This window comes from Sorex fumeus, unplaced genomic scaffold (assembly GCF_029834395.1).
Source record: "Sorex fumeus unplaced genomic scaffold, SorFum_2.1 ptg000058l, whole genome shotgun sequence".
NCBI lineage: Eukaryota > Metazoa > Chordata > Mammalia > Eulipotyphla > Soricidae > Sorex > Sorex fumeus.
Window position 1 is genome coordinate 15,537,913 of NW_026606115.1, and position 27,071 is coordinate 15,564,983.

Genomic DNA, 27,071 nt, shown 5'->3' on the forward strand with positions numbered 1-27,071 from the left:
AGAAACATACAATTTTATTATTGTTGCTGTTTGGTTTTTGGTCCACATCCTGCAGTGCTTGAATTTTACTCCTGGCTCAGGGACCCCTGCTGGCAAGACCCCGGCTCGGGGGACCATATGAATATGATCTTAGCGCCAGGAATCAAATCTTGGCCGGCTGCATGCAAGGCAATTGCCCCAAGTGTAGATTTTGAGATATGACATTTAAGGTTCATCACCCTCTTCCCACTATTACCACTCCAGCTGAGACCTTCTCTCTCTTTCATCTAGAACCTCTGTTAGAGCAAACTCAGATTCTTGTCCTTAGGCAGTCAAGATTGAGAACAGAGGACCTGAGACTCTTTGAGGAAAGGGTAGGAGAAGTAGGGAAGCTAGGGAATGAGGTATCTTTAAGAAGGAAGTCCAGGAAACATGGAGAAACTCTTTTTTAAAAAAAAATTTGAGGCCATACTCAGCAGTGCTCAGGGGTTACTCCTGCCTCTGCACTCACAAATTACTCAGTACTGATGGGACAATATGGTATGCCAGGACTCAAACCCCGGGTCAGCTGCTTGCGAGGTAAATGCCTTACCCACTGTACAATTCCTCTGGCTCAAAACTTCTTTTTTATAAATGTCTTTTCTAGGAAGATGAGTGAGCTATTTGCATTGGACTTGAGAGAAAGGTGCTGGGAAAAGACCAGGATATTTTAAAGATTTATCTTTTATATCTTAGAAGTGTATCCTGGGCACTTCTTGGATCTTTGTTAAGAATTTTTCTTCTGGAACCATTGTTTTTATCTATTTCTTTTTCTTGTATTTTTAGGCCATACCCAACTGTGCTCAAGGCTTTCTTTTGGCTCTGGGTTCAGGGACACTGCTGGCTGGATTGGGGACCATATGGAGTGTCAGGGATCGAAACTGTTAGCCACATGTAATGCAAGTGCCTTACCAGCTGCACTTTGTCTCTGACGCCCTGGGGCAGTTCTTTCTAATCTCTCTGTCTTTCCCCACTTGTCCCTATGCAGCTATAACATTAGTATTTCCTAACTACCTACCTCTTGATAGAGATTACCATCACTTTCCAGATTCTTTGTCTTTACATAAGACTGCTACACTAACCTTTATAGAATACAAACTCGTTGGCGAGGTTCTTACTCAAATAACAATGCCAGCTTGGTATCAATTCCCTGAGTCAAAAGATCTCTTTATGTCTCTCTGTATCTGTCTGTGTATGTGTCTCTCTCCATCTGTCTCTCTTGGTTTTGGGACCACACTCGGTGGTGCTCAGGGTTTAGTTCTGCCCCTGCACTTAGGGATCACTCTTGGCAGGGCTTGAAGGACCATATCAGGTACTGAGGAATGATGCTGGATCAGCTGCATGCAAGGAAAGCACACTAACCTCTGTACTGTTTAGCCCCTCAAAAGATCTCTCTTAATCTCTTAGCTGATCTCTCCAGCAATAAACTTCCACTCTCATTTCCATGTTCTCCAGAATGCCAGATGTGTTCCGCTTCATGGTCGTCCACTCCTCTCAGAAATTACACAGAAAGGTTTAAACAACAAAAAACCAAACAAACTAAAAGCAGTGCCCAAAGTCAGCCTCTATCACTTCCCAGTAGTGGCCTTCCTGATAGAGCTTTAAATTACTTTTCCCTTCTTAGCACTTCTTTTTTTTTCTTTTTGGGTCACACCTGGCGATGCACAGGGGTTACTCCTAGTTCTGCACTCAAGGAGTTACTCCTGGTAGTGCTCAGGGGACGATATGGGATGCTGGGAATCGAACCCGGGTCAGCCGCGTGCAAGGCAAACGCCCTACCCGCTGTGCTATCGCTCCAGCCCCAGCACTTCCTTTTTTAAAAATTTTTATTAGTGAAACACCATGAGGTACAGTTGTAGACTTACAAATTTTTGTGCTTGGGTTTCAGTTATACAATGATCAAGTACCCATCCCTCCACCAGCGCCCATCCTCCACCACCACGGGTGCCAGCATGCCTCCCACCCCCCATCCCACCCTGCCTCTGTGGCAGGGCATTCCCTTTTGTTCTCTCTCTCCTTTTGGGTGTTGACTTAGCACTTCTTCAGCATTAAAGTACAAACTAATCTACAGAATGGACAATCTTCACAGGTTATCAAGGAGGAAGTTTTTAGTTATCTGTTGATTTCCCTAGTCCTAAACTTTGTTTGCTTTGGCAGATTAGCTATCAAGTTTCTTTGCCACTAGAAAGCCTGAGGGGAGAGAATGAGATTGCAAACTAGGATATTTCTAGGAAGATCCCTCTAAGGGTGTCAAGAATGAAAAGTGAGCTAGTGTTGTTAGCACTTGGTAGCACTAAACATCAACTTTTCCTGAATCAACTTTTACCTTAGAATTATAAAAAACAAAAACAGTCAAAAGCCTCATCTGTTTTGCTTAATGAAATAAAACAAAGACATGATTTCCAACAGGTGTTATGTAAATAAGCAAACGAAATGAACTAAATATGATAAAAAGAAAACTTTTAGGTTTTAAGACCAAACTAGAAGAGAAGAGAAGGTGAATGACTATTCACTCTAAGACCAAACTAGAAGAGAAGGAAAATCAGGTTAAGGAAAATCAGGTTAAAACAGTCAACTGGATGGAGAAGAAGAAATTGGACTTTGAAAATGGTGAACTTAGTGTAGTAGGTACACATGTTGATGTTTCATGAAGCACACCTAAAAGTCATAATTTTCTAATGAAAGGTCATTTCGATAGAAATTACTAACAAGAGAAAATGTAACAAGTGATTCCTAAGGTAAAGAAAGGGGAAAGCAGAGAATGAATTGACATCCATCCTGCCTGTGTCTTTCTAAAGCAACTTTAAAAAATACTTTTGTTCACAATTGCAGGTGCTCAGTGTTTCCTCTTGGCTCTTCATTAAGGTATAACTTCTGAGAGGGCTTGGGGAACCAAATGGAGTGCTGATTATTGAATATAGTTAGGCCATGTGCAAGGCAAGTGTCCAACCCTTTAAATATCTATATATCTATATCTGTGTGTTTGTATACATATATATATATATATATATATAATTGTCACTGTCATTGCCCTCCGTTTGTTCATTGATTTTGCTTGAGCAGGCCCAGTAACCTCTCCATTGTGACACTAGTTACTGTGTTTGGCATATCGAATACATCAGGGGTAGCTTGCCAGACTTTGCTGGGCGGGTGAGACACTCTCGATAGCTTGCCGGGCTCTCCGAGAGGGGCGGAGGAATCTAACCTGGGTCGGCCTGGTCAGCTGTGTGCAAGGCAAACGACCTACCCACTGTGCTATCGCTCCAGCCCATATATATATATATATATATATATATATATATATATATATATATATATATCTCCACCCTCAGCGTTACTCAGGAATTACTTCTGGCTCTGTACTCAGGATTCACTCCTGGGAGGGCTCAGGGGACCAAATGGGATGGCAGAGATTAAACCCAAGTCGGCCATGTGCAAGGTGAGTGCCCTACCCATTGTGCTATCTCTCAAGCCCCCTGTACTAATTTACTGCTAATTTACAAATTACTTGCAGCAGTAATTTGAGAATCATTCTTTCATTTAATTTGACAACGATTCTTCTGCCCATCCAATCATTTAATTTGACAATGATTCTCGTGCCCAGCTCTTTGCTAACCTAAAAAGTTATTAGAGGCTCAAAAGTAATTATGTGTGTAATACACACAGATTCTGCAAACAAGTCTAAATGTATTTTCCTCTTTATGGCTAGCAATTCTATTTTTGACATTCCTTAGAGTGAGCCACTCCAATGCCTATGCCCAGTGAATAGCATGCATCAACATGGAAAAGCTAAAATGTAGGTTTCCGAGAGTGGGGATAGGACAGGCCCAAAGAGAGAACAGGAAGTCCTGAGCAAAAAAGATAAATACCGAATTACTGAATTACTGAAGGCTAAAACTTCTTTTTCTGAATGCAGGGTTTATTGAGATTTATTGAAACAGTGTTTATTTAGATTACCTACTCAAAAATTATCAGTTGAATGTTTCATGGAGTATATAGTAGCATGCAATTCTTATTATTTTTATCTCATTCTAAATTATAATGCCAAGTCATGCCAATATTTTGCAAAATTTATAAATAAAAATAAAATCATAAAGTACTTAACTCACAGTGTCCAAAGAAAATGATCCTAAAATACCTTTTCTCCTTTTGATTTTTTAGGATATCATTTATAATATAGCTGTTTCAGGCATACAATATTCTAACACCAATTTCACTTATCAATGTTCCCTTCCCTCCACCAATGTCCCCAAACTCCTTCCCATACCACAACCTGCCACTTTGATAAGCATATGACATGTATTTCATATTACTTTCTTCAGCAAAACTTACAGGAATGGCAAATGGAATAATCAAAAAATAAATCAATAAAAGTTGATTTGTGGTTATTATTGCTATATTATTTTAATCTATGTAAATAAACAAATTCAAATTATTTAAAACTATATAGTATATATTATATATAATATGTGAGGATATAGTATATATTATATATAATATGTGAGAATATAGACTATATAGCATATATAGTATGCTATATTCTCATTTACATAACTTTTTCAGCTCTGGAATCTATAATATAAGACATTACATTTTATTTTGTACTAAGATCTTATTGGGATAATTATGTCTTCCCTCTTATAAATAAATCTTTTTAAAAATTCATTGCTAATGTAAGTAAGAAGTTCCATAAAATAGGCAAAATCTACAAATGTAAAATTTATTTTTTATATATTTTGGTTTTGGTTTTGGCCCGTTACCCATGAATACTCAGGTTCTACACTCAAAATTTACTTCAGGTGGTGCATTGGGGATCATATGGCATGCTGGGGATGGAACCCAAGTCAGCCGCATGGAAGGCAAACATCCTATACACTGTACTATCGCTCTGGCCCCTACAGATGCAAAATTTGCTAAGAGGAGAACAAACAAAATTTAATGGGAAAATATGAGTAGGCATATAAAATACAAAGTGTTTTATCCTAAGAAATGGAATATTGATTTCATATCAGGAAATATACTATAGGTGCTGCTTAATTGTATACTTTAATAAGTAATAGATTGCAATAAAAATCTCGATATAAAAAACCTGATCAGGCATAAAAGCAATATATATAAGTCAGATATCAATGTATTATTGAAAATGTATAAAATTCCTTAACAAGCTAGAAACAAGTAAACCTTTCTTAACCTAGTAGAGGGTAACCATATGTACCATTAATGAGTGCTATACTCAGTGTAACATGTTGGGAAGGAAGTTTCACCTATCCCTGAAAGGAGCTCTTCTAGTGGTTCTTTCAAATCTTGTTTTAAGGCTATAAATTCCTTAATCTATTATTTGTCCATGAAGCTCTGTATTATTCTTTCAAATTGGATTGACAGTCTAGCTGGATAGAGTATGCTTGGTGAGGTCTTCCTTTCATTGAGTGTTTTCTGTTTTTGTTTTGGGGACACACTCAACAATGCTCAGGAATTCCTCCTGGTGGTGTACTGAAGACCATATGGGATGCCAGGGACTGAACATAGGTTGACCATGTGCAAGGCAATGCCCTACCTGCTCTACCATCTCTCGAGCCTCCTTCATTGAATTTTTGCACAATATCCTTACTTCCATATTCTTATGGCTTGTAGAGTCCCATTTGCTGTGAAATTTATGGGCTTTCCTTTGTATATGAGTTCCTGTTTTGATCTTGGTGCCTTCAGTATGCTGTCTCTATCTTTGGATTTTTTTCGTTTTAAGTGCAATATGTCTTTGAATTTTCCTAATTGAGTCAATTTTGGTGGGGTTTTTCACACCTCTTGGATCTCAGTGTCTATAATCTCAACTCTGGGAAATTGTTATTGATGATTTCATTATTGTTTATTAATCAAATTCAGCTTCCTGTTTTTCAGGGACTCCAGTGATTCTTATATTGCTCCTCTTGAATTCATTCCATAATTCTCTGTTATGTATTCATTTCTTTTCAGACTATTTTCCACCTTCAGCAGATTCATCCTTTTCATCTTGTAGCTCTTTGATCTTTTGCTCAGATACGTTATTCTGCTGTTCAGAATCTATATTGAGTTTTTATGTCACCTACTATGCTCTTCATTTCTATCATTTCTGCTTGTAATACATTTCTTGTTTTGACTCTTCTACTTTCTTGTGCTTTGCTGACTACCTGTGCCATCATTTTTTTGACTTCATTAAACATTCTCATCATTATCTGAGGATTTGTGAGGTGACTGGTATTGTTTCTGCTTTTGGTGATATTGTTTTTGTTCACTGAATTTGGTGCATTTCCCTGTGTTTTATCCATTGGTTTTCTAATGTTCTTACTATACTAGAGGTGAGTCTTTGTAGTTAGACACCTTGGAAGATTCTGAAAGATTAGGCTGGGGGTTTCTCTCTTCATTCTCTGCCCATCTTCATCTAATATAACTGTGAGAAGCATGTACTTTGATGAGTACATCTATTGGTCTTAGAATCTATGTGGCTAATGCACATGCTAGGGGAAAAGGCAGCTCAAGTAGAGAAGGGAGCACCAAATAAAGGGTGTTGGAGGTTCCTCTCAGGATAGGAGATGTGTGATGAGAGTAGACTATAGACCGAACATGATTGCTACTCAATGTCTCATTTGCAAACCACAGCACTCAAAAGGAGAGAGATAACAAAAAGGAATGCCCTGCCACAGAGGTGGGGGGATGGGGGGTAGTGGTGGGTGGGAGGGATACTGGGATCAGTGGTGGTGGAGAATGGACACTGGTGGAGGGATGGGTACTTGATCACTGTATAACTGAAACCCAAGCACAAAAATTTGTAAGTCTACAACTGTACCTCATGGTGTTTCACTAATAAAAATTTTAAGGAAAACAAAGAATCTATGTGGCTTACCCATTAATATGGCACAAGTTGGGTGTGGAGGTTGCTGAGACCTAGCCAGAAAGGGAAGTAAGGGTCTGCTTTCCATTTTGGAGTAGGCCACATGATGTTAGCTGATGTTAGCCAAAGGTAGGTTTTAACATGGGATGGTGAAGCAGCAAACAGAAGTTTTAAAACACTTTTTGTTTTGCATGTAGACAACCTGGGTTTGATGACTGGCACCACATATGTCCCCCCAAAATTAGGACCTGAATGATCCTAGAACATATCTGGGTACAGTCCAAGCAACTCCCCAACCAATATAGGAAAACATTTGCAGGAGCAATACAGAGATGATTTAAAAATCATCACATAATTTCTTAACCATATCTGCATTTCATCAGAAATTATTAGTCTTTCACAGGAGAACCAAGAAAAGGAAAGAATATGGGATCTTCTATTTTATTTTAGCAGGAGTCATGAACCAGTTCAACAAATAGTCCACTGAACTCTTTGCTTTTAAATTTTTGCCTTCTGTGTCTGATACAAACTCTCTCACAAGAATCTCGTGTGGTTGGGGGTATCTTGGTTGGCTTTTAATTTTTTTTTTGTTTTTTTGGTCACAACTGGTGATGCACAGGGGTTACTCCTGGCTCTGCACTCAGGAATTACTCCTGAAGGTACTCAGGGGACCATATGGGATGCTAGGAATCGAACCCAGGTTGGCATCGTGCAAGGCAAATGCCCTACCTGCTGTGCTATCGATCCAGCCCCGGCTTTTAATTTTTCAGAGAGAAGAAAAATAATCACAATTTTGGGGTCTCCCCTATGGTGCTCATGGGCTACCACTGTTATACCTGATGCTGTTTGAGGGACCATGCAGTGTTGGGGATCAAACGCAGTACCTCATGCACACAAGATAGGCACTCTGTATTTTGTTTTTTTTTTCCCTTTATTTTATTTTATTTTTTTTAAGTTGTAGATTTACAATTTTTTGTGCTTTGGTTTCAATTATACAATGATCAGATACCCATCCCTCCACCAGTGCCCATTTTCCACCACCATGGATAATATCCCTCCCACCCCCATCCCCCCATCCCCCCTGTCTCTGTGGCAGGGCAATCCCCTGTGTTCTCTCTCTCCTTTTGGGTGTTGTGGTCTGCAAAAGAGGCATTGAGTGGCAAACATGTTCAGTCCATAGTCTACTTTCGACATGCATCTCCCCTCCTGGGAGGATCCTCCAAACATCCTTTATTTGGTGCTCCCTTCTCTATCTGAGCTGCCCTTTCCCCTAGAATGCCCGGCTGGCCTCTAAGCTATGGAGTAATCCTCCTGGTGCTGATCTCAGCTATTCTTGGGTATTAATCTCATACTTTGTTACTTTATATCCCCCAGATGAATGCAATCTTTCTATGTCTATCCCTCTCTTTCTGACTCATTTCGCTTAGCATGATACTTTCCATATTGTACCATTTGTATGTAAATTTCATGACTTCATCTTTTCTAAGAGCTACATAGTACTCCATTGTGTAGATGTACCAAAGTTTCTTTAACCAGTCATCTGTTCTTGGGCATTCAGGTTTCTTCCAGTTTCTGGCTATTGTAAAGAAGGCACTCTGTATTTTGAGCCATCTTCCTGGCCCAACTACATTTTTAGGGTTCAGGTGTGCCCAATAAGTACTCAGGGAATCTAAGGATTACCCCCACTTATATTCGATCCTGTTGTGTATGCTGAATAGTTTAATGCTCAGCCTTGGTCCAGGTGCTGGGGTTCACCAGGGATATCTCTGAAAATGCTCAGTGGACCATGAGGTACCCGGAGAAAGAAACTGAACTCATGGTCTCTGAAGGCCAGGCATGTACTCTAGCCCTTTGAATGATCTTCTTAGCCCTCAGAGAACAAAAACCAAATTGTCCCAAAGCTTTAGGGCTTCGTATCTCTGGAGTATGACTTCATTTTCTCGCAACTTTGGGATTTTTGTGGGGGGGAGGCACATAAAGTGATGCTCAGGGGTTACTACTGGCTCTGCACTCAGTAATTACTCTGTCAGTGCTCAGGACACCATATGGGATGCAAGGAATAGAACCCAGGTTGGCCACATACAAGGCATATGCCCTACACACTTACTATAATTCCGGCCCCAACTTTGGGGTTTTCTGTCAAATATTTATAGATGGGTTAGGCACTGGAATTGTCTAGAGAACAGAACCATGTATGTCTAAGACTCTGGGGCTGGGGAGATAGTACATTGGTTAAGGTTTTTGGCATGCAGCCAACCTAACATCAATTCCCAGCACCGCACATGATATCCCAAGTCCCACCAGGAGTGAACCCTGAGCACTGCTGGACACATCTCCCAATACATATTTAAAAATTATGATCCATGGACTCCACTTCTGAGCACATATTTAAAGGAAAAGCAAAAACTAAGTTAAAAAGAGGTATATGCCTGCATGTTTGCTGCAGTATTATTTATCACGATCACGATCACGACCATCCTGTTATTCGTCGATTGCCTCGAGCAGGCCCCAGTAACGTCTCCTTCGTCCTAGCCCTGAGATTTTTTAAAAAGTGCCATATTCAAGGCTCTTTCAGAGTTAGGAGAATGAGACCCATCATTGTTACTGGTATTTGGCATATTGGGTACGCCACGGGCAGTTTGCCAGACTCTGCCATGTGGGCAGGTTGCATTAGGTAGCCTGCCAGTTTGTCCAAAGTAGGAATGAGGTAATAAGATGTCATAATAAGATATCGTGGCCGCGCGGTTCCAGGAGCTGGGTTTTATAGTCTCTGAGTCTTGGCCGCTGATGGGATTATACGGCGCCAGGGGGCCAGTTGGTGGGTGTGACCCCTGCCTACTGGAATTTGGAGGATCTGAGTGGAGGATGCTCAGCCCCGATCCGAGTAGGCTTGGAGATCTCAGCCCCGGGACCCACATGCCTTTCTTCCTCTGCCGGTACCTTCATGCGTGTGGAGAGTGGTCTCAGCATGGTGGTGGCTGGTTCTGGAGGTCTTTGGCTGCCGGAGCCCTGGTCGGAGCGGGGAGGGAAACTCAACTCGCTCCCCTCCAAGGGGCCCTGGAGAGGACAACCAGACACGGGGGCAGGAGACTCTGTGTTGTTCTTTTCCGGGAGCATTATAATTGCAACAATATGGCAACAATCTAGGGGTTCATTGATGAATAACTGAATAATGGTGGCTATATGCAATAGAATCCTACACAGTCATAAAAAGAATGAAATGTCGCCATTTTCAACAAAATGGATGAATCTCAGTGACATTTTGTTAGGTGAAATAATTTAGAAAAAGAGGCATTATATTCTCATTTATATGAGAAATATAAAAAAGATGTTCATAGATATAAAGAACAAATTGGTGCTTGCCAGGAGTAGGGATCAGGTAGGGGGAGACAAAATAGATAAAGGGATGGAGGGAATCAAAAGATGCAAACTTTTAGTAATTAAGTTATGGGATCTAATAATCAGCAGTATACATTGTGTTGCATGGTGAAAAGTTGCTAAGGAAGTAAATCTTTTTGCTGTTGTTTTTGACCCACATTCACTACTTAGGGCTTACTTCTGGCTCTGCGCTGTGCTCAGAGATGACTCCTGTTGGTACTCAGGGGAAATGTGGTGCCAGAGATCAAACCGGGATTAGTCACTTCCAAGTGCCTTAACCCCAAGGCTAGCTCTCTAGCCCAGGAAGTATATCTTAATAGTTCTTATCATAAGTAAAGTAACTGTATATGGTGACAGATGCTAACTAAACTTATGATCATTTAACAAAATATACTGATGCAACTCATTATATGGTACACTTGAAACTAATAAAATCCTCGTGATATTTCAATAAATTAAAAGAAACCATTTTTTAAATGAGTATGTGAACAAGTATAGATCTTGAAGAATGAACAAAATTGGAATAGCCTCAATTTGTTAGGGTTTTGCAGAAAGATAGTTGTGCCTATAGCTGAACATGGTCATGGTGGGTTCCAAGCATAATTGAATGAGCAACCGAGAAAAAGGCTCAGAACTGTACATATTTTAAAGTAGTGAGAAAGAATCAGGCCCCATCATGCCTCTTCAACATAATGGTGAATGAATAAAGGAACAATAAAGCATTATTACCCCCAAAGTTCAAAACTAATGTAGACAGAGAAGTAACTGAATGGAAAAAGTAAGAAGTGGTTAACGGAAGCTAACAGGAACAGGGGAATGGGCCTTGGATACACGAGTGTTGAAAGGATATGATTTTACCATATATCTGAGACATAGAGGCAACAAAACTGAAAGCATATGACAATAAAAAAACTTGAATATATCCCTGTAAAGGAGGCAGGTTGATGGGTGGGAGGGATCTGGGGACATTGGTGGAGAAAAGTTGACACCAGTCGTGGTATAGGTGGTGGAACATTGTGGTCCTGAAATTCAGCTGTGAATAATTTTGTAAACCATGGCACCTAAATTTTAAAAAATAAAATAAAGTGAAATGCAAAACAGAACAGGTAATAACTGATACAACTGGTCTTAATTTTTCTCTTAGCATTTAGTTTCAAGTCAGTTTCTATCTACCCACTCTGGGAACCTAGTACACATGATCTGAGTTATGATTACAATAATTTCTAAAAGTCCAAATCAGCTTCTAGCTCAGAAGCTCTCGCTGAAATTGTTGGCTCTCGCTGAAATTATTGGCACCTCTGAGTCAAAGGATGCTGTGCCATTCCTTATGATTTAGGGATAAGTGGAGTTGAACCCCATTGGTCTGTTTACCCAAATGTTGTAGCTATTGCTTTTCACTTGGAGAAAGTGGCCAAATGGTTCTTTCCTACCCAAACCTCTCAAGTGTCTCATTATCAAGGATGTCTGCTTTGAACTCTCTAAGGTTAAGAGTAGTGCCCTCCTTCTGAGTCCCTAGGTGCTTATGATGAAATAGCCACAGCCCAAAATAATGAGCCTTCATATGTTCAAGGCACTATGTTCAGTTTATTGTTTTCGATCTTTGCCACAATATCTTATAGTAAACATTTATTTATTTTTATTTTTAGAGGGGCCATACTCATGGGGTTGAAGGGCAAGGCCACTTGCTACTCCCAGCGGTAGTAAGTCAATTTATTTCCCCCATTTTTTCAGAAGAGGAAACTGTAACACAGAGTCAATGAGTTACTCGTTCCAAGGTAACATAGTTGGTAGATGACCAAGTCAGAATTGAAAAGCAAGTTTGTCTGAGTCTGGAGTTACTACCTTTAAACACTGGGTTCTACTAATTGACTAAATAGAGAGTTTACCATATCGTGTTGGAATGGTCTGGGTCTTCCCTGCGCTTCTAATATTTGGTCCATAACAACAAGAAGCAAGTCTCACCCGTATCCTGAGCCAAGTGTTTGCGCTGAAAAACATTCTGGAGAGAAATGAAAACCGTATTTCCACTAGATGGCGATGTGGGAGTCCAAGAGCGCAATGCCCGCAGGACTCCTTTTCCCACTTCCCACACAATACTTCAAACAGCCACATTGTTTTCTTTTCCTTGTGAGAGAAGACTGCGTGGGAGAAACATTTTCGGGACGGTGTTTAGACATGAGCTGACCCAAATTTGACAATTTAACTTATAATTGTATGTTTTGGCCCAAAGGGAAAGTTGACCTTACTCCATCCTTTCAGATTCATGCATTTCTATCAAGGCTCTCAAAGTGATTTTCGGGTTTTGATCACCTCCCTAAAACTGAAAATAAAATCTGGATTGCCCAAAGCATTGAATTAGGCTTAGAAGTGGAGTGGAAAAATTTCCTGGTGTGGATTCTGGTCACTTGGGTTCTGATAGTTCTGCCATTAACCAATGGAAGAATTCAGGAAAGTTCCTCTGGTGAAAAACTAGAGCATTACACAAACTTTCAAACACTCCAGCTGTTTTTCCCCCTAATAGCTTCTGTGCAAAGAGCTTCCTATAGCAACATTAAAGTTTAGTGATAGTAAATATATTGAACTCAGGAGACTTTGAAAATCTCAGTTTAGCTACCTATGAGCTGTGTGACTCTAGGCAAGTTACTGAACTTCTAGGGCTGGAACGATAGCACAGCAGGTAGGGAGTTTGCCTTGCACGTGGCCGACCTGGGTTCAATTCCTCCATCCCTCTCGGAGAGACCGGCAAGCTACCGAGAGTATCTCGCCTGCACGGCAAAGCCTGGCAAGGTATCAGTGACGTATTCCATATGCCAAAAAAAAGTAGCAAAAAGTCTCAAAATTTGTTGTGAGACCTTACTGGTGCTTGCTCAAGCAAATCAATGAACAATGGGAGGACAGTGCTACAGTACTACTGAACTTCTCAGGGCTTCCTCATCTTCTGTACGTAATCTTGCTCCTACTCTAGTGTAATCACTGGGTGACTGGGAAAGCCCCAGCAGCTCTCTCTCTCTCTCGCCGCCTTCATTCTGTGTCTTGGGTCCTAGCCTGTAGATGCCACCAACAGACGCACAAAGGAGGGAACAGGGCAGCCAGGCTGGTTGATGATCGATTGCTATTTATTCCATTCTCCCCATTCACCTGTCCCAATCTCACTAAGCCCCTCAGTCCTGTCTTCTCCTGTTCCCCTTGCTAGTCTTTCTGCGCTCACCGCCTTGTTCTCTCTCTAGTCTCTCTCCAACTCCCTTCTCTCTGGTCTCTCTCCAACTCCCCACATTGGGAGTAGCCACCACACCCCACCCAGTGGCACAATCAACATTTGAAAGCAAGCACTCCTTCGCTCAAGGGCAAAATACCATTTAGAGGTGTTTCACCTCTCCTAATCCAATAACTTAATTAACATCTTAATTAGCACCTTAATTCTACTTTCTAATATTAGTTTGTATGGACACAGTAAGAGTTACATTGATCTTGTAGGGTGGCTCTTTCCTCACGCGAGCAGGGTCCTAATTCAGTTGTTACTTTTTGGATCATGACAGAATTTGTCCATGACCATGCTCTTAAATAATAGTTAAGCATTATGGCACTTTGGCCTGGCCCATTTTGATGCCACGGTAGCTCACAGCTTGCCCTGAGTCCATCCAGTCTGTCGTTGGGACCCTGCTTTTGTGGTGCTAGGAAGAAAGGGCGACTGAGGCTTAAGCTGAGAAAACAGATGCTCAGGAGTGACTATCATTCGGAGTGAATTAATTCCCTAATTACAAAAGCATAGCCTTAACTGTCTTCCTGTGTCTACACAAATAGGACATTTCTCTGAATTATTTAATCAAAGGACTTAAGGAGAAGAGAAAAGCAATATTTATAAGTTAACAGGGTCTGATTAGGAGATAAAGGTGATTGACCGGTTGGAGAAGCAGAGAACAAAGAAAGAAGTTACAGATAAACACAGAGGAATGGGAGCACTGTGATATGAGTAACCCAATAAATCTAAGCTCCATGTGGCAAGGGAGAAAGGACAAACCAATATTATCCTATATCTCCCCCTTTTCTTTTTACAAAAATACAAAATTTGAAATAGAAAAAGAAACAATTCCAATCATAAAACAGTCTCATTTGTTGTACTAAACTTCAGTGCCCCCTGAACCCAGAGCAGTGTTTGTTATTTGTTTGCTCTGAATTAACTATGCAAAGAACTTAAGGAGAAGAGAAAAGAAATATTTACAAGTTAACAGGGTCTGATTAGGAGATAAAGGTGACTGACCAGTTGGGGAAGCAGAGCACAAAGAAAGAGGTTACAGATAAACATAGAGGAATGGGAACACTGTGATAGAAGTAACCAATAAACCCAAACTCCCTGTGAAAAGGCAGAAAGGACAAACCAATGTTATCCTGCATACCCTCACAATATTTTTTTCTTTTTTGCTTTTGGGGTCACATCTGGTCACATCCTCAGGACCATATGGAATACTGGGAATCAAACCCTGGTCAGTGGTGTGCAAGGCAAACACCCTACCCGCTGAATTATTGCTACAGCTCCCTTCACAAGATTCTTATAAGTATTGAGATTGCATGTAAAGTTCTCAACACATTGATTGGCATACATATGCTTTCAATCAACGCTACCACTTAGAACTTGACCATGTTTAGCAATATCTAGACTATGAAGTACTTTAAGCAGCCAGCTAAATACGGTCAATTTTAAGTAACATGTCACAGTTAAAATTGGTCCTTTCATAAAGTATAAAGAAAAATGTATTTTATGGATACAAGTCCAAATGAAGGAGACATGCAATGTAATCACGAGCAATTGGATTTATCATAAATTGCTGAGTGGAGTATAAAAACATAAAACTGAAAGAATGGGGCTCAAACTACAATAATTAAGCTACAATAAATATTTTTCTGATGTGTTGAATGTGAATATTTTCCCCATTTAATTATCTGTCAACACATCAGAAAAAGGGTTGACATCCAGGCAATACAAAGTACTCACAAAAATTGGAAAAAGAATTCAAAGACAATGAACAGAAACTTCTGAGAGGAAGACTGTTGGAAATAGGTATACGAAAAGTGCTCAGCACCACTTATCATTAAGGAAATCCAAATTTAGATGACAATGATTTATCATCTCACACTATTGTAAATGTCACATATCAAAAATATATATCAGCAGGAACAATCTGTGTTGGTGGGGATATAGTGAAAAGAAAACTCTTGTCTACTGCTAGTGGTGGGAATGTTGTCTGGTTCAACCCCTGTGGAGAACAGTTTAGAGTGCCTCAGTAAACTTAGAATTAAGCTGCCATATGATCCAATAATTTCACTTTTGTGTCTTAAAAATATTCATTCCTTCCAAGGGACATGTACACACCATTATTTATTTATTGCTGCACTTAGCACTATAGCTAAGGTATGAAATTAACAAGTGTCAAATGACAGATTAATAAATTATGAAGATGTGGTATATATGCAAATGGAATAATATGCAGCTGCAAGGAGTGATAAAATAATGCAGTTTTCTGCAGTTTGGTTGGAACTTGAAGATATCATGTCATGTTGAGTGCAGTAAGCTAGAAGAAAGACAAACACAGGATGATCTCACTTACCTAAAGTATAAAGACTAACTGGATGAAGGAATATAATGTTGTAAAGAGGGGATACCTAGATCACTCTTGACCCCAGAGTTCAAGGAAGAGAAGGACAGAGAAGGATAGAAATCAAGTTGAATAATGAAGAAGATGAAAAAGGGAAGTAATTTTGAAATACAGGCCAGGACTTCAGACATACTGGTGATGTGGGAGAGTGGTAATGTTATGTAGCTAAAGAACAAACTGAATAACACTGAAAACATGAGGTTAAGCTGTAACCATCAAACATTTTAATGATCCTCTCAAGGTGGTAGGTGGGGGTGGATGTGTTGGGAATTCAAGGGATGGAAATAGAGTATGTGAACACTGATAGAGAGAAGCTGACACTGTTGGTGGGATTGGTGTTGAAACTTGATATGCCTAAAACTCAACTACAAATAACTTTGTAAATAATGGGTCTTTAGGGGCTGGAGAGATAGCACAGCCGGTAGGGCATTTGCCTTGCACGCGGCCAACCCGGGTTCGATTCCCAGCATCCCATATGGTCCCCTGAACACCGCCAGGAGTAACTCCTGAGTGCAGAGCCAGGAGGAACCCCTGTGCATTGCCAGGTGTGACCCAAAAAAGCAAAAAAAAAAATAATAATGGGTCTTTAATTAAATAAAAACGGTTTAAATTTTTTTTAAATTGAAAGGCTATTATAAAGTATTTTTTCGGGTTGGGGGTGAAGGGGTACCTGAGATTATTGGTGGATGAGTCATGGGGTTGTGGGATTGTAGATGGGAACATTGTATGCCTAAAACCCTTATAAACCACTTTGTAAATCACTGTGTCTAATTAAAAAAAAATACAACTACTTTGAGAAAAGATCTAGAAGTTTTTCACAAATACTTTTTTAAAAAAATGAATCACTGTGAGATACATAGTTACAAAGTTGTTCATGATTGGGTTTCATTCATACAATTTTCCAACACCCATATCTACACCAGTGTACAAATCCCACCATCAATGTCACCAGTTTACCTCCAACCAGTCCCCCACCCACCTTGACTCTATGGCAGACACTTTTCTACTTTCTATCTCTTGTGCTCTCTCACTTTTCCTTTTTAGGCATCATAGTTTGTACACAGGTATTGAAAGGTCACAATGTATATTATTTTACCTCCTTTCAGCACTCAGTTCTTGTCCAGAGTAATCATTTCCAATTTTCATTGTCATAGTGGTCCCTTCTCTGTACTAACTGCCCCCTCAACATCACTTGTGGCAAGTTTCTAATCATGGACCAGTACTCTTGGTCCTCATTTCTACTGATTTTGGGTATTAGTCTTTTATTATATTTTATATTCCACAAATCAGTGCTATCACTCTATGTCTTTCCTCTTCCTCTTACTCATTTCACTCAGCATGATACTTTTCATGTCCATCCATGTATAAGCAAATCATGACTTTATTTTTCCTGGCGGCTGCATAGTATTCCATTTTGGAGATGTCTTGTAGTTTCTTTATCCAGTCATCTGTCCTTGGCCACTCCAGTTGTTTCCAGATTCTGGCTATTGGTTTCATGAATGTTTCTCAGAAATCCCTATGACTCAGAAATTCCACTCCTAAGGATTTACCCAAGAAAAAGGAAAACATAACTCCATGAAAGAATCTGTATAATAATATTCAGTGGCAATTATGTGACACAGAGCTGTTAGCTAACACTGCAGTGTTAATCATTTTGCAGCATATATATGTATCTAATCAACACATTGTAGGCCTCAACCTTACATAATGTTATAAACCAATTACATCTCAATAAAACTAATAATTTTTAAAATCTGAAAAGAGAGAAAGTATCTGGAATTGAAGACATGTTGGGTAATTTTTGACTAGCAAACATGATTGACTGTAAAGCACATTCAAATCAGAGCACAGTTTTTTGTATTATAATATTTTAGATTTTTACTGTCTTAAAATTCATGTTATAGATGTAAAAAGTTACTGCATCTCACTACTACCAATGTACCCACAAACATCTATGATTGTTCTATGTTATCTCTCATGTATCTTATCCTCACCCTAACTTTATTGTCTATAAATTTTATAATCCAAAGTCAAATGTTTGCCTTCATTTGATACTGTCTGTTCCTTGTTTTGTCTCTCTATATTGCATAGCTGAATTAGAATATCTGGCATTTGTTCCTCTCTCTGATTATTTCACTTAATATAATATCCTCTAGTTTCACCCATGTTGCTGTGAACTTTATGATTTCATTATTTAAAAAACTGCATAGTTTTCCATTGTGTATATATACCAGTTTTTTAAATCCAGTTCATATGTTGTTCGACATTTTGATTGCTTCCATATCCTGACTAATGCACTGAGCACAGCAATGAACTTAAGAATGCACCTATTTTTTAATCAACATTTTTGTTTTTGGTGGCAAAGAGCATGTTCAGTTTTGCTCACGGTTCATATCTGGTTCTGTGCTCAGGGATCAATCCTGAGCATCTGCTCAGGGACTATATATGGTCTCACAGGTCAAACCTGAGTTAGCAGTATGCAAGACAAAGCACCTTACCTATTTTACTATCTCTCTAGCCCTCAAATTAATATTTTTTTTGTTTTGGGGGTAGACACCAAGAAGTGAAATCATTGGGTTGTATAGAAGCCCTATTCGTACTTTTGTGAGAAGTCTTTTTATTGTTTCCCAGCACAGTGGGTAGGGCGTTCGCCTTACAAGCGGCCAACATGGCCGACCCGAGTCCGATTCCTCCCCGCCTCTCGGAGAGCCCAGCAAGCTACCGAGAGTATTCGATATGCCAGACACAGTAACAACAAAGTCTCCAATGGAGACGTTACTGGGCCCGCTCGAGCAAATCGACGATCAACGGGAGGGCCTTTACCTTTACCTTTTATGCATTAATTTTGGCACATATAAATTAATAAATAAATGAGGTCAGGGAGCATATTTGATGGTATAGTATGTGCTCTAGATACGAAGTCACCTCAGGACAAACCCACCCCCCCTCCCCGGTCTCCCAGAAATTCTAGGGTATCTCAGAAGTTCTGAGTCTAGCGTAGGCCCTTGAATACTCCAGGGTCCATTCCACATATTTTATACTTTTTTCTTATTTGGACTTTTGGCCATACTTAGAAGTGCTCAGAGCTTACTCTTGGCTCTGTGCTCAGGGGTCATGCCTGGCACCGTTCACCGATTGAACTGGAGGTGGATACATGCAAGGAAAGTGACTTCCCTCTTCTATTATCTCTGATTTCTGATTTGATCTTTATTAAACCCCACTCCCTAAATCTTCCACATATTCCCATGGAACCAAGGAGCTCAGGTGGTTTGTGATAGTCACACTATCAAGATGGCATTGCTAGGAGCATTAAGGGTGAGTTACAACCTAAGAGAGAATAAATGAACACAGACCACGTATCTTCCTTTTCTAGACAATGAATTGGAGTTTGAGAGAAAACTCAATAGGATGAAGTGCAGGCTTTACATATATTTGGCCTTGGTTCAATTATCACTACCACCTGGTCCCTTGAGCACTGCTGGGAACGACTTCTGATTACTGAGTCAGGAGTTGCCCCAGAGCACCACTGGATGTGGCCGAAAAACAAAACAAAACAAGGCCTTGGACTCTAGTGTTTAAAGCTTGGCCCAGCATCAAAATTCTTTCAAACCAGAATTTTGCCTAGTTTTCATGCCTACTATTCATCTTGCCCCAGTTCCTGAAGCCCTCTTCCTTGGTCCTTTTCAAAAATAAATGGTTGTAACTATTCTAGAGACACTGACCATTTACTAATGTGACCTGTTTACCCAGGTGTGTCTAGAATCAGGCACAGTGTTTTATAAAGTGTAACATGAAATGAATATTTGTTTTTGTTTTGTTTGAGGGGGTACAGCAGTAGTGTTCAGGGCATGCTCCTGGCTCTGGAACAGGGATTACTTTTGGCAGGGCTCAAGGGACCATATGTGATGCTCGGGGTAGATCCCACATCATTTGCATGCGAGGCAAGCACTTTACTCACTGTGCTGTTTTTCCAGCCCCATATATTTGTTGGTTGAATGAATATGTAGATGATTCTTTTTCAGACTCTAGTTGGTACTTTATGAAACCTTTTGTCCCTTCCTTCGAAGTTATTGTAGCTTTGCCAACATCCTGGACTCCATTAATGTTTACTATCTGTGTCTGTCCTCTGGCATCTAGCCAGAGTTAGTTCAGTTAAATTCAACTGACTTCCATAAAGCTGACCCAGGTTTGATCTCTGGCATCCCATATGGTCCTTCTAGCCCTGCCATGATTAATTCTGGAGTGCAGGAGTAATCCCTGAGCACCACCAGGTGTGACCCAAATAGCTAAAAAAGTTGTATTACAATTCCCCAGTCTTTACTATTCCCTTCTGCACAATTACCCACCCCATGCCAATATTCTGTAAGTTCATAATTTGGAGCATCTTTTATATGTATAAATGGAAATGGAGTTAGCCTTGTGTGTATTCATTAAAACCATTGTCATCACAAAACCACAAAAATAAGTAGTGCACTCATGGTGTTTCACTGGGCTGGAGTGATAGCACAGCGGTAGGGCGTTTGCCTTGCATGCAGCCTGCATGGCCGGCCCGAGTTCGATTCCTCCGCCCCTCTCGGAGAGCCCAGCAAGCTACCGAGAGTATCTTGCCCGCACGGCAGAGCCTGGCAAGCTCCCCGTGATGTATTCGATATGCCAAACACAGTAACAACAAAGTCTCCAATGGAGACGTTACTGGGCCCGCTCGAGCAAATCGATGAACAACGGGAGGTCAGTGACTCAGTGACTCATGGTGTTTCACTAATAAAAATTTAAAAAAATAAGTAGTACATACTCTTCTAGGAAATTACTATATATGATAGTAGATTTATAGATTGAAGAGTATGTAGACAACAGGAATGATATTAGAAAAATGTAGTGATTGACATGGCAGCAATTCACACAATACGTGAAGTGAAAAAGACAGGCAACAAAACAATGATGTGGAGGATGTATCCTGTGTGCATGTAAGTGGGCACTTTTTTCTTCATATCTCTCTATGTTTTCCAAGATTTCTGCATTGAATGCTACAACATGAGTTAGGACACCATCAGGACGAGTGTGCTGTAAAGCTTCTGAAAGAACAAAGTGTGAACAAAGCTTTCCTATAGTCAGTGGAGTATGAAAAAGGCATAAGACACAAGGTATTGGAGAGGAACTCTGGGAGCCTGCTATTTTCAAGTGCAGAATGAATATCAATGATGATGTCTTCAGGGCCACCAAAGAAGATTGCACTTTGTTCACATGCATGGCAATTTGTGTTAATTAGATGACACTCACGTGTAAGCCACTAGTGGTATATGCTGTTGACAGTATGTTAAGCAAGCAATGGGGAGCCCCTCTGGGTTTCTGAACATTAGAGCCAACTTGACAGAAGTTTTGTTGAGGAGAATTTTTCTAGCCCTAGCATCCTGGATTGGATGGTGGACAGGGAGATCTGCCAGGAAGCTTTCAGTTTGTATATTTGACCTGATGTAATGAGAGCTTGGATTAAGTTCATGGCAATAAAACCTGAAAGGAAGAAGCGGATGGATCTGAGAGACATTACTAAGAAGGAATAAGAGCTAGAGATTCAAATTGGGCTAAATATATGTCAGGTGATAGGTGAAATTGTGTAAGGAGACACTTTCCAAGGAAATGCATCTTAAGAGAGAATAGCTGAGGGTTGAGTCTTGGGGGATTCCGATGGTTAATAGGAGGAAGAAAGAAGAGGAGCCAGCAAAGAAGACAGAGAATGATGGGTCAAAGAGATAAGAAGGGAAACTTGAGAATATAATGCCATGAGAACCAAGAGAAGGAGAGTTGCAGGAAGGAGTGGGTGACTGATGCTATCAAATTATTCCTCCAGGTCAAAGAAGCAAATTGAGCCAGAGATACTCTAGGAGGTCATTGGTGAACTGACCAACTGAGAGCAGTTTTAGTGGAAGGTTCTAGGGAAGGGAGAAGTGGAGAAATGGAAGCAACTCTTAAATACTACCCAAGTGGTAAGAGTATTGTTTTGGGACTGAGAATAGCAAGAATATAAATGGTATCATTCTTATTCTGCTACTTGGTTACTTTGCCATTTTCCAATTTTTCCTTCTGAAATTGGTTGGGAACAAACTTATATGTATGTAAGGTTGATCGAAAACTCAAGTTTAAAAGATCACTTTAATGTTACAGAGAAGGGTTTCTTCCACCCTTCATACCCCAACAAAAATTGTAGACATTTCTCAGTATGTTTTACATAGAATAGACTTTTCGCATAATAGTCCTGTACCCAGTTTGGTCTTGCTTTAGGAGTTCCCTAGCTGTGTTTTGAACATTTATGATCCCAAATAACTTCAATAGTTCTCTCTGGAAGTCTCTGAGAAGAGAACATTGAGGCAAGGTGACCAGGAGGGAGTCACAGTCAGGGTGATGTGGACTCTGGACTTGTATAAAAGCTGCATATCAAGGCTGTGTGTGGTTAAGACCCTGGATACAGTTTGTTGCCAATTTCACCCCAACAACAGACGTCTGCAGTTCCTGAGTGGGTTATGGACTAGTGAGTAGTTGAGGCAGAGGCACACTTTCCCTTTGGGGGTGGGTGATTGGCCATATCAGGCAGTTTTCAGGGGCTACTCACAGTTCTGTACACAGGGTTCATCCCCAGCAGTGCTTGGGGAACCATGTAGTGACAGGGATAGAACTGGAGTGAGCCACATGCAAGGTACTATCTCACAAGCCCTATCTTTGCTTTTTAGTTTATCGTACCTTCAGATTAACAGCCCTCTTGTCCTATCAAACAGTTTAGGCTTGAACAGGTAACTTGAATTTTTTAGCTATTCATAGAGGCATACCCTTCATTCATTCCTCTATTCTTTTTTTTAATTTTTATTAGTGAAACACCATGAGGTACAGTTGTAGACTTACAAATTTTTGTGCTTAGGTTTCAGTTATACAATGATCGAGTACCCATCCCTCCACCAGTGCCCATTCTCCACCACCACTAATCCCAGTATCCCTCCCACCCACATCCCCCCATCCCACCCTACCTCTGTGGCAGGGCACTCCCTTTTGTTCTCTCTATCCTTTTGGGTACTGTAGTTTACAAAAGAGGCATTGAGTGGCAATCATGTTCGGTCTATAGTCTACTTTTAGTATGCATCTCCCATCCTGGGCAGATCTTCCCACCACCCTTTATTTGGTGCTCCCTTCTCTATCTGATCTGCCTTTACCCCTAGAGTGTACCGCTGGCCTCCAAGCCATGGAGTAAACCTCCTGGTATTTATCTCGGCTATTCTTGGGTGTGAGTCTCCTATTTTGTTACTTTATATTCCCCAGATGAATGCAATCTTTCTATGTCTGTCCCTCTCTTTCTGACTCATTTCACTTAGCATGATACTTTCCATGTAGTACCACTTGTATGTAAATTTCATGACTTCATCCTTTCTAACAGCTACATAGTACTCCATTGTGTAGATGTACCAAAATTTCTTTAACCAGTCATCTGTTCTCGGGCACTCAGATTTTTTCCATATTCTTGCTATTGTAAACAGTGCTGCAATGAACAAACAAGTGCAGATGTTGCTTTAATATACTTTTTTGCCTCTCCGGGATATATTCCCAGGAGTGGTATTGCTGGGTCAAATGGGAGCTCAATTTCTAGTTTTTTGAGAATCGTCCATACTGTTTTCCAAAAGGGCTGAACCAGTAGGCATTCCCACCAGCAGTGAAGGTGGGTCCCTTTCTCGCCACATCCGGGCCAACACCGGTTGCTTTTGTTCTTTTGGATGTGGGCCATTCCTCTATTCTTATCCAGCAAATATCTACAGCCAGATTTGATCAACACATCAACATAGGCTCACTTTTTCCTTACCCACTTGTCTACTAATCAAATCTTTGAGCATCTTTCTTTTATCAAGTCCAGGCTGCTTCCAGTTTAACATACTGCAGACAGTTCTTTGGGTTATTGCCTTTTCCTCTCCCCCCATTTCCAGAGAAGAGAAAGTCTCTGAGATTAAGTGGTGCTCCACAACCAGAAAATTGTTACAAGTTCTGTGAGCACAGAGCAGGGTGCCTACATCCTACATCACTATAAGATAGGGGAGAGAAGAACATATTCTCTTTAACTGGAACTTTTCAGGTCCTGAGATATGTAGAGAGTATAGCCTAATGGGCTTTGAATGATCCTGAAAGTCCAGCATTTACTTTGCACTTGGCTGACCTAAGTTTGACTCCCAGCACCACATATTGGTACCCCAGGCACAGCTAGAGGTAATCCTTGAACACAGCACAGAGCTAGAAGTAAGCCCAGTGCACCACCACAGGGTGTGGCACAGTACCCTCCACAAAAGTTCTCTATGTAATTTCCCTGATCCTTTTATTTCTGGTCCTTTTTTCCTACTCTCCACCCATCCCTCCCTTCTTCTCATCTCCTCTCCCTCTCTCCCTTCCTTTAGCTATTGTTTTTTGGTAGAGTTACATCTGGTGGTGCTTTCACTATGCAGTGATGGGATTGAACCCCAGGCTTCCAGCATGTGCTCAGTTCATTGAGTTATCTTTCAGTGGTTCCATGAGCATTTTAAATTAAAGAACCATGATTTCAATGGAATACTCCACAGCTGCAAAATAACAAAATCATGCAATTTGCTACAACATGGTTGGAATTGGAAGATATCATGTTGAGTGAAGTAAGCTAGAAGAAAGAAACACAGTGTGATCTCACTTATCTGTAGTGTATAAAATAACTGAATGAGGAAATGTACTGTAACAAAGGTACTGTAATAAAGGGTGGGTGCTTAGATCCCTGACCCCAGAGTACAAGGGTGACGAGAACAGAGAAGGAAAGAAATTGAAGGGGTAAGGAAGAAGATGAGAAAGGGGGTAATAGGAGACAGGGGGCTTGGGTAAACTGGTGATGTGGGGAAGTGGTATAGCTAGATATCGAAAGCACAGACTCAACAATACGGAGAACATGAGATTCAAACTGCAATCATAGAACTTCAAAATGTACCTGTCAGGGTGGCAGGTGGGGTAGAGGGGCGAGAGGGAGCATGGGAACACTGGTGGAGGGAAGTTGACGCCAGTGGTGGGATTGGTGTTGGAATACGGCATAGGACTGATGTTGTGATATTTTATGTGTAAATTATCAACTATCAATAATTTTACAAACTACAGTTCTTTAAATAAAAAATAAAGAACTGTGATTTACAGTTATTTATAGTTGGGTTTTACATATTTAGTGTTCTAGAACCAATCCCATCACCAGTGTCAATGTCCCTCCACTAATATTTCTAAGTTCCCTTTGCCACCCTCACCTTATCCCCCAACCAAGCATGCCACCTTGACTGGCATATTTTAAAGTTTGGTTGTTGTAATTTGGATATATAGCTATACCACTCCCCCACATTACTGATGTACCCAAGGCCGTTTTAACGGGAGAACTTTTTTTCTTTTTGGGTCACACCCGGTAATGCACAAGGGTTACTCCTGGCTCAGCACTCGCACTCAGAAATTACTCCTGGCGGTGCTCCAGGGATCATAAGGGATGCTGGGATTCGAACCCGGGTCGACTGAGTACAAGGCAAACGCCCTACCCTCTGCACTATCACTGGAGCCCCTTTAACGGAAGAACTTTATTTTGTTTCTGGGAAGATGCTCACTCAGGGGAAATAGGGATCACATCAGATTCCTGGACCACACACTCACATACTGAGAGATTTGGGTACCTTTAAACATGTGAGAGGAGACCAGAGTAGGGATGCTTCCAAGGGAGCTGGTAGATTATTGGAAATGGTTTTAGACAACCAGGGAGTCCAAATCTGCTTTCAACTTTTTTTTGAAAGTGCCTGGACATTCAAGCGCCAAATCGGCCCTGGACATTAGTGGAATTCTCAAGCTCTCCTCTTGCTGGAGAAAGGAAGGAGGACCTGCTAGACAGGCCAAGGTCTTTGTGCTTGAGAATGAAGGCAGCAATTTTCTCTTCCACGGCATTGGGGGCTGTGAGGCGCGGAAGATGCTTTATCTGGGCCCAAACAGGGACTGTGGGGCAGATGGCCAGAATTTGAAACAAATTTTCTCCTGCTATCCAGGCTTCAGGCTTGGCCCCAGAAAAATGCCCTGCCCAGTCTCTGCCGGCCTGGGTCCTCCTGCATTCCGCCCCTCCCGCCCCCTCCGTCCTTCTAACGCCGCGCCCCTCCCTTGTCCCCTTCTCCTCCCCCACCAGCTGTCCCCTTTCCCCAGAGCGCAGCGAGTCAGCCAGAGCTTGGGAAGAGGCGGCCTTGGGCCGGAGGGGGCGTGGTGGGGAAGGGGAGGAGGAGCGGGGGTGAGTGGATAAGGAGGCCCGGCTGCGGGCGCCCCCAGCCACCGAGCCTCCGACCTGTGAGCTGGGTTCAGCTGTTGTCGCTTCGCTCGCTTGCTTCCTCAGACCTGGGGTCATCAGCGCCCTGGAGCCGCCTTGTCTCTCGACAGCCATGAACTGCAGCGAAAGCCAGCGGTTGAGCACTCTCCTGAGACGTCTGCTGCTAGAGCTGCACCACCAGGGCAACGCCAGCAGCCTGGGCGCAGGCCCCGGCCCGAGCATGGGCATGGGGGTGGTGCCCGACCCCTATGTGGGCCGCGAGGTGACAAGCGCCAAGGCTGACGACTCTTATATCTACATCCTGCTCATCATGATCTTCTACGTCTGCGTGGCCGGGGGGATCATCCTGGTGTATAACCGTTCTCGCAAGCTCGTGGACGACAAGAATGAGGCGGCCCCAGCCTACGTGGAGCACGAGTGGTCCCTGGGAGGAGCCCTGGTGGATGCCGAGAGAGCCGCTGCCTCTCCGGCCTCTGGCGGCCGCCAGCTCGCCCCTGGGGGGCTGCCTGCATTCTCCCAGAGCATGGAGGGGGTCTAGAAATACAGCAACCCTCCACCCCTGCTTGTTCGCTCTGCTTTTCTCATCTTGCTTCTGCATAGGTGCGGTGCCGGCCTTTTCCCTTTCAGTCCCTTCCAGTGTTGGAGCCTCCCCTGAGGCCCACAACACTGAGGAGAGGCCTGGGGACTGCATCTGCAGGGCCTTGGAAGGCGGACCACCCTACCAACTCCTGGCCTTTCTTCCTCCTCAGTCTCATACCAGGCCTCAGGTCCCAAACCCCTGCACACTCAACTACACTAAACTGCCTCTGCTCTTTTGTCTTCAGACAGCCCTGACACCACT

General features: G+C 41.6%; 1 protein-coding gene across 1 annotated transcript; it reads left to right on the plus strand.

The window, feature by feature from the left end:
- The first annotated feature begins 26,342 nt into the window (after positions 1 to 26,342).
- On the plus strand, positions 26,343 to 26,781 carry KCNE5 (potassium voltage-gated channel subfamily E regulatory subunit 5). Its single transcript, XM_056125824.1, has one exon. It carries the CDS (start codon positions 26,343 to 26,345, stop codon positions 26,766 to 26,768), a length of 426 nt encoding a protein of 141 aa, XP_055981799.1. The 3' UTR covers positions 26,769 to 26,781.
- The last annotated feature ends 290 nt before the right edge of the window (positions 26,782 to 27,071 follow it).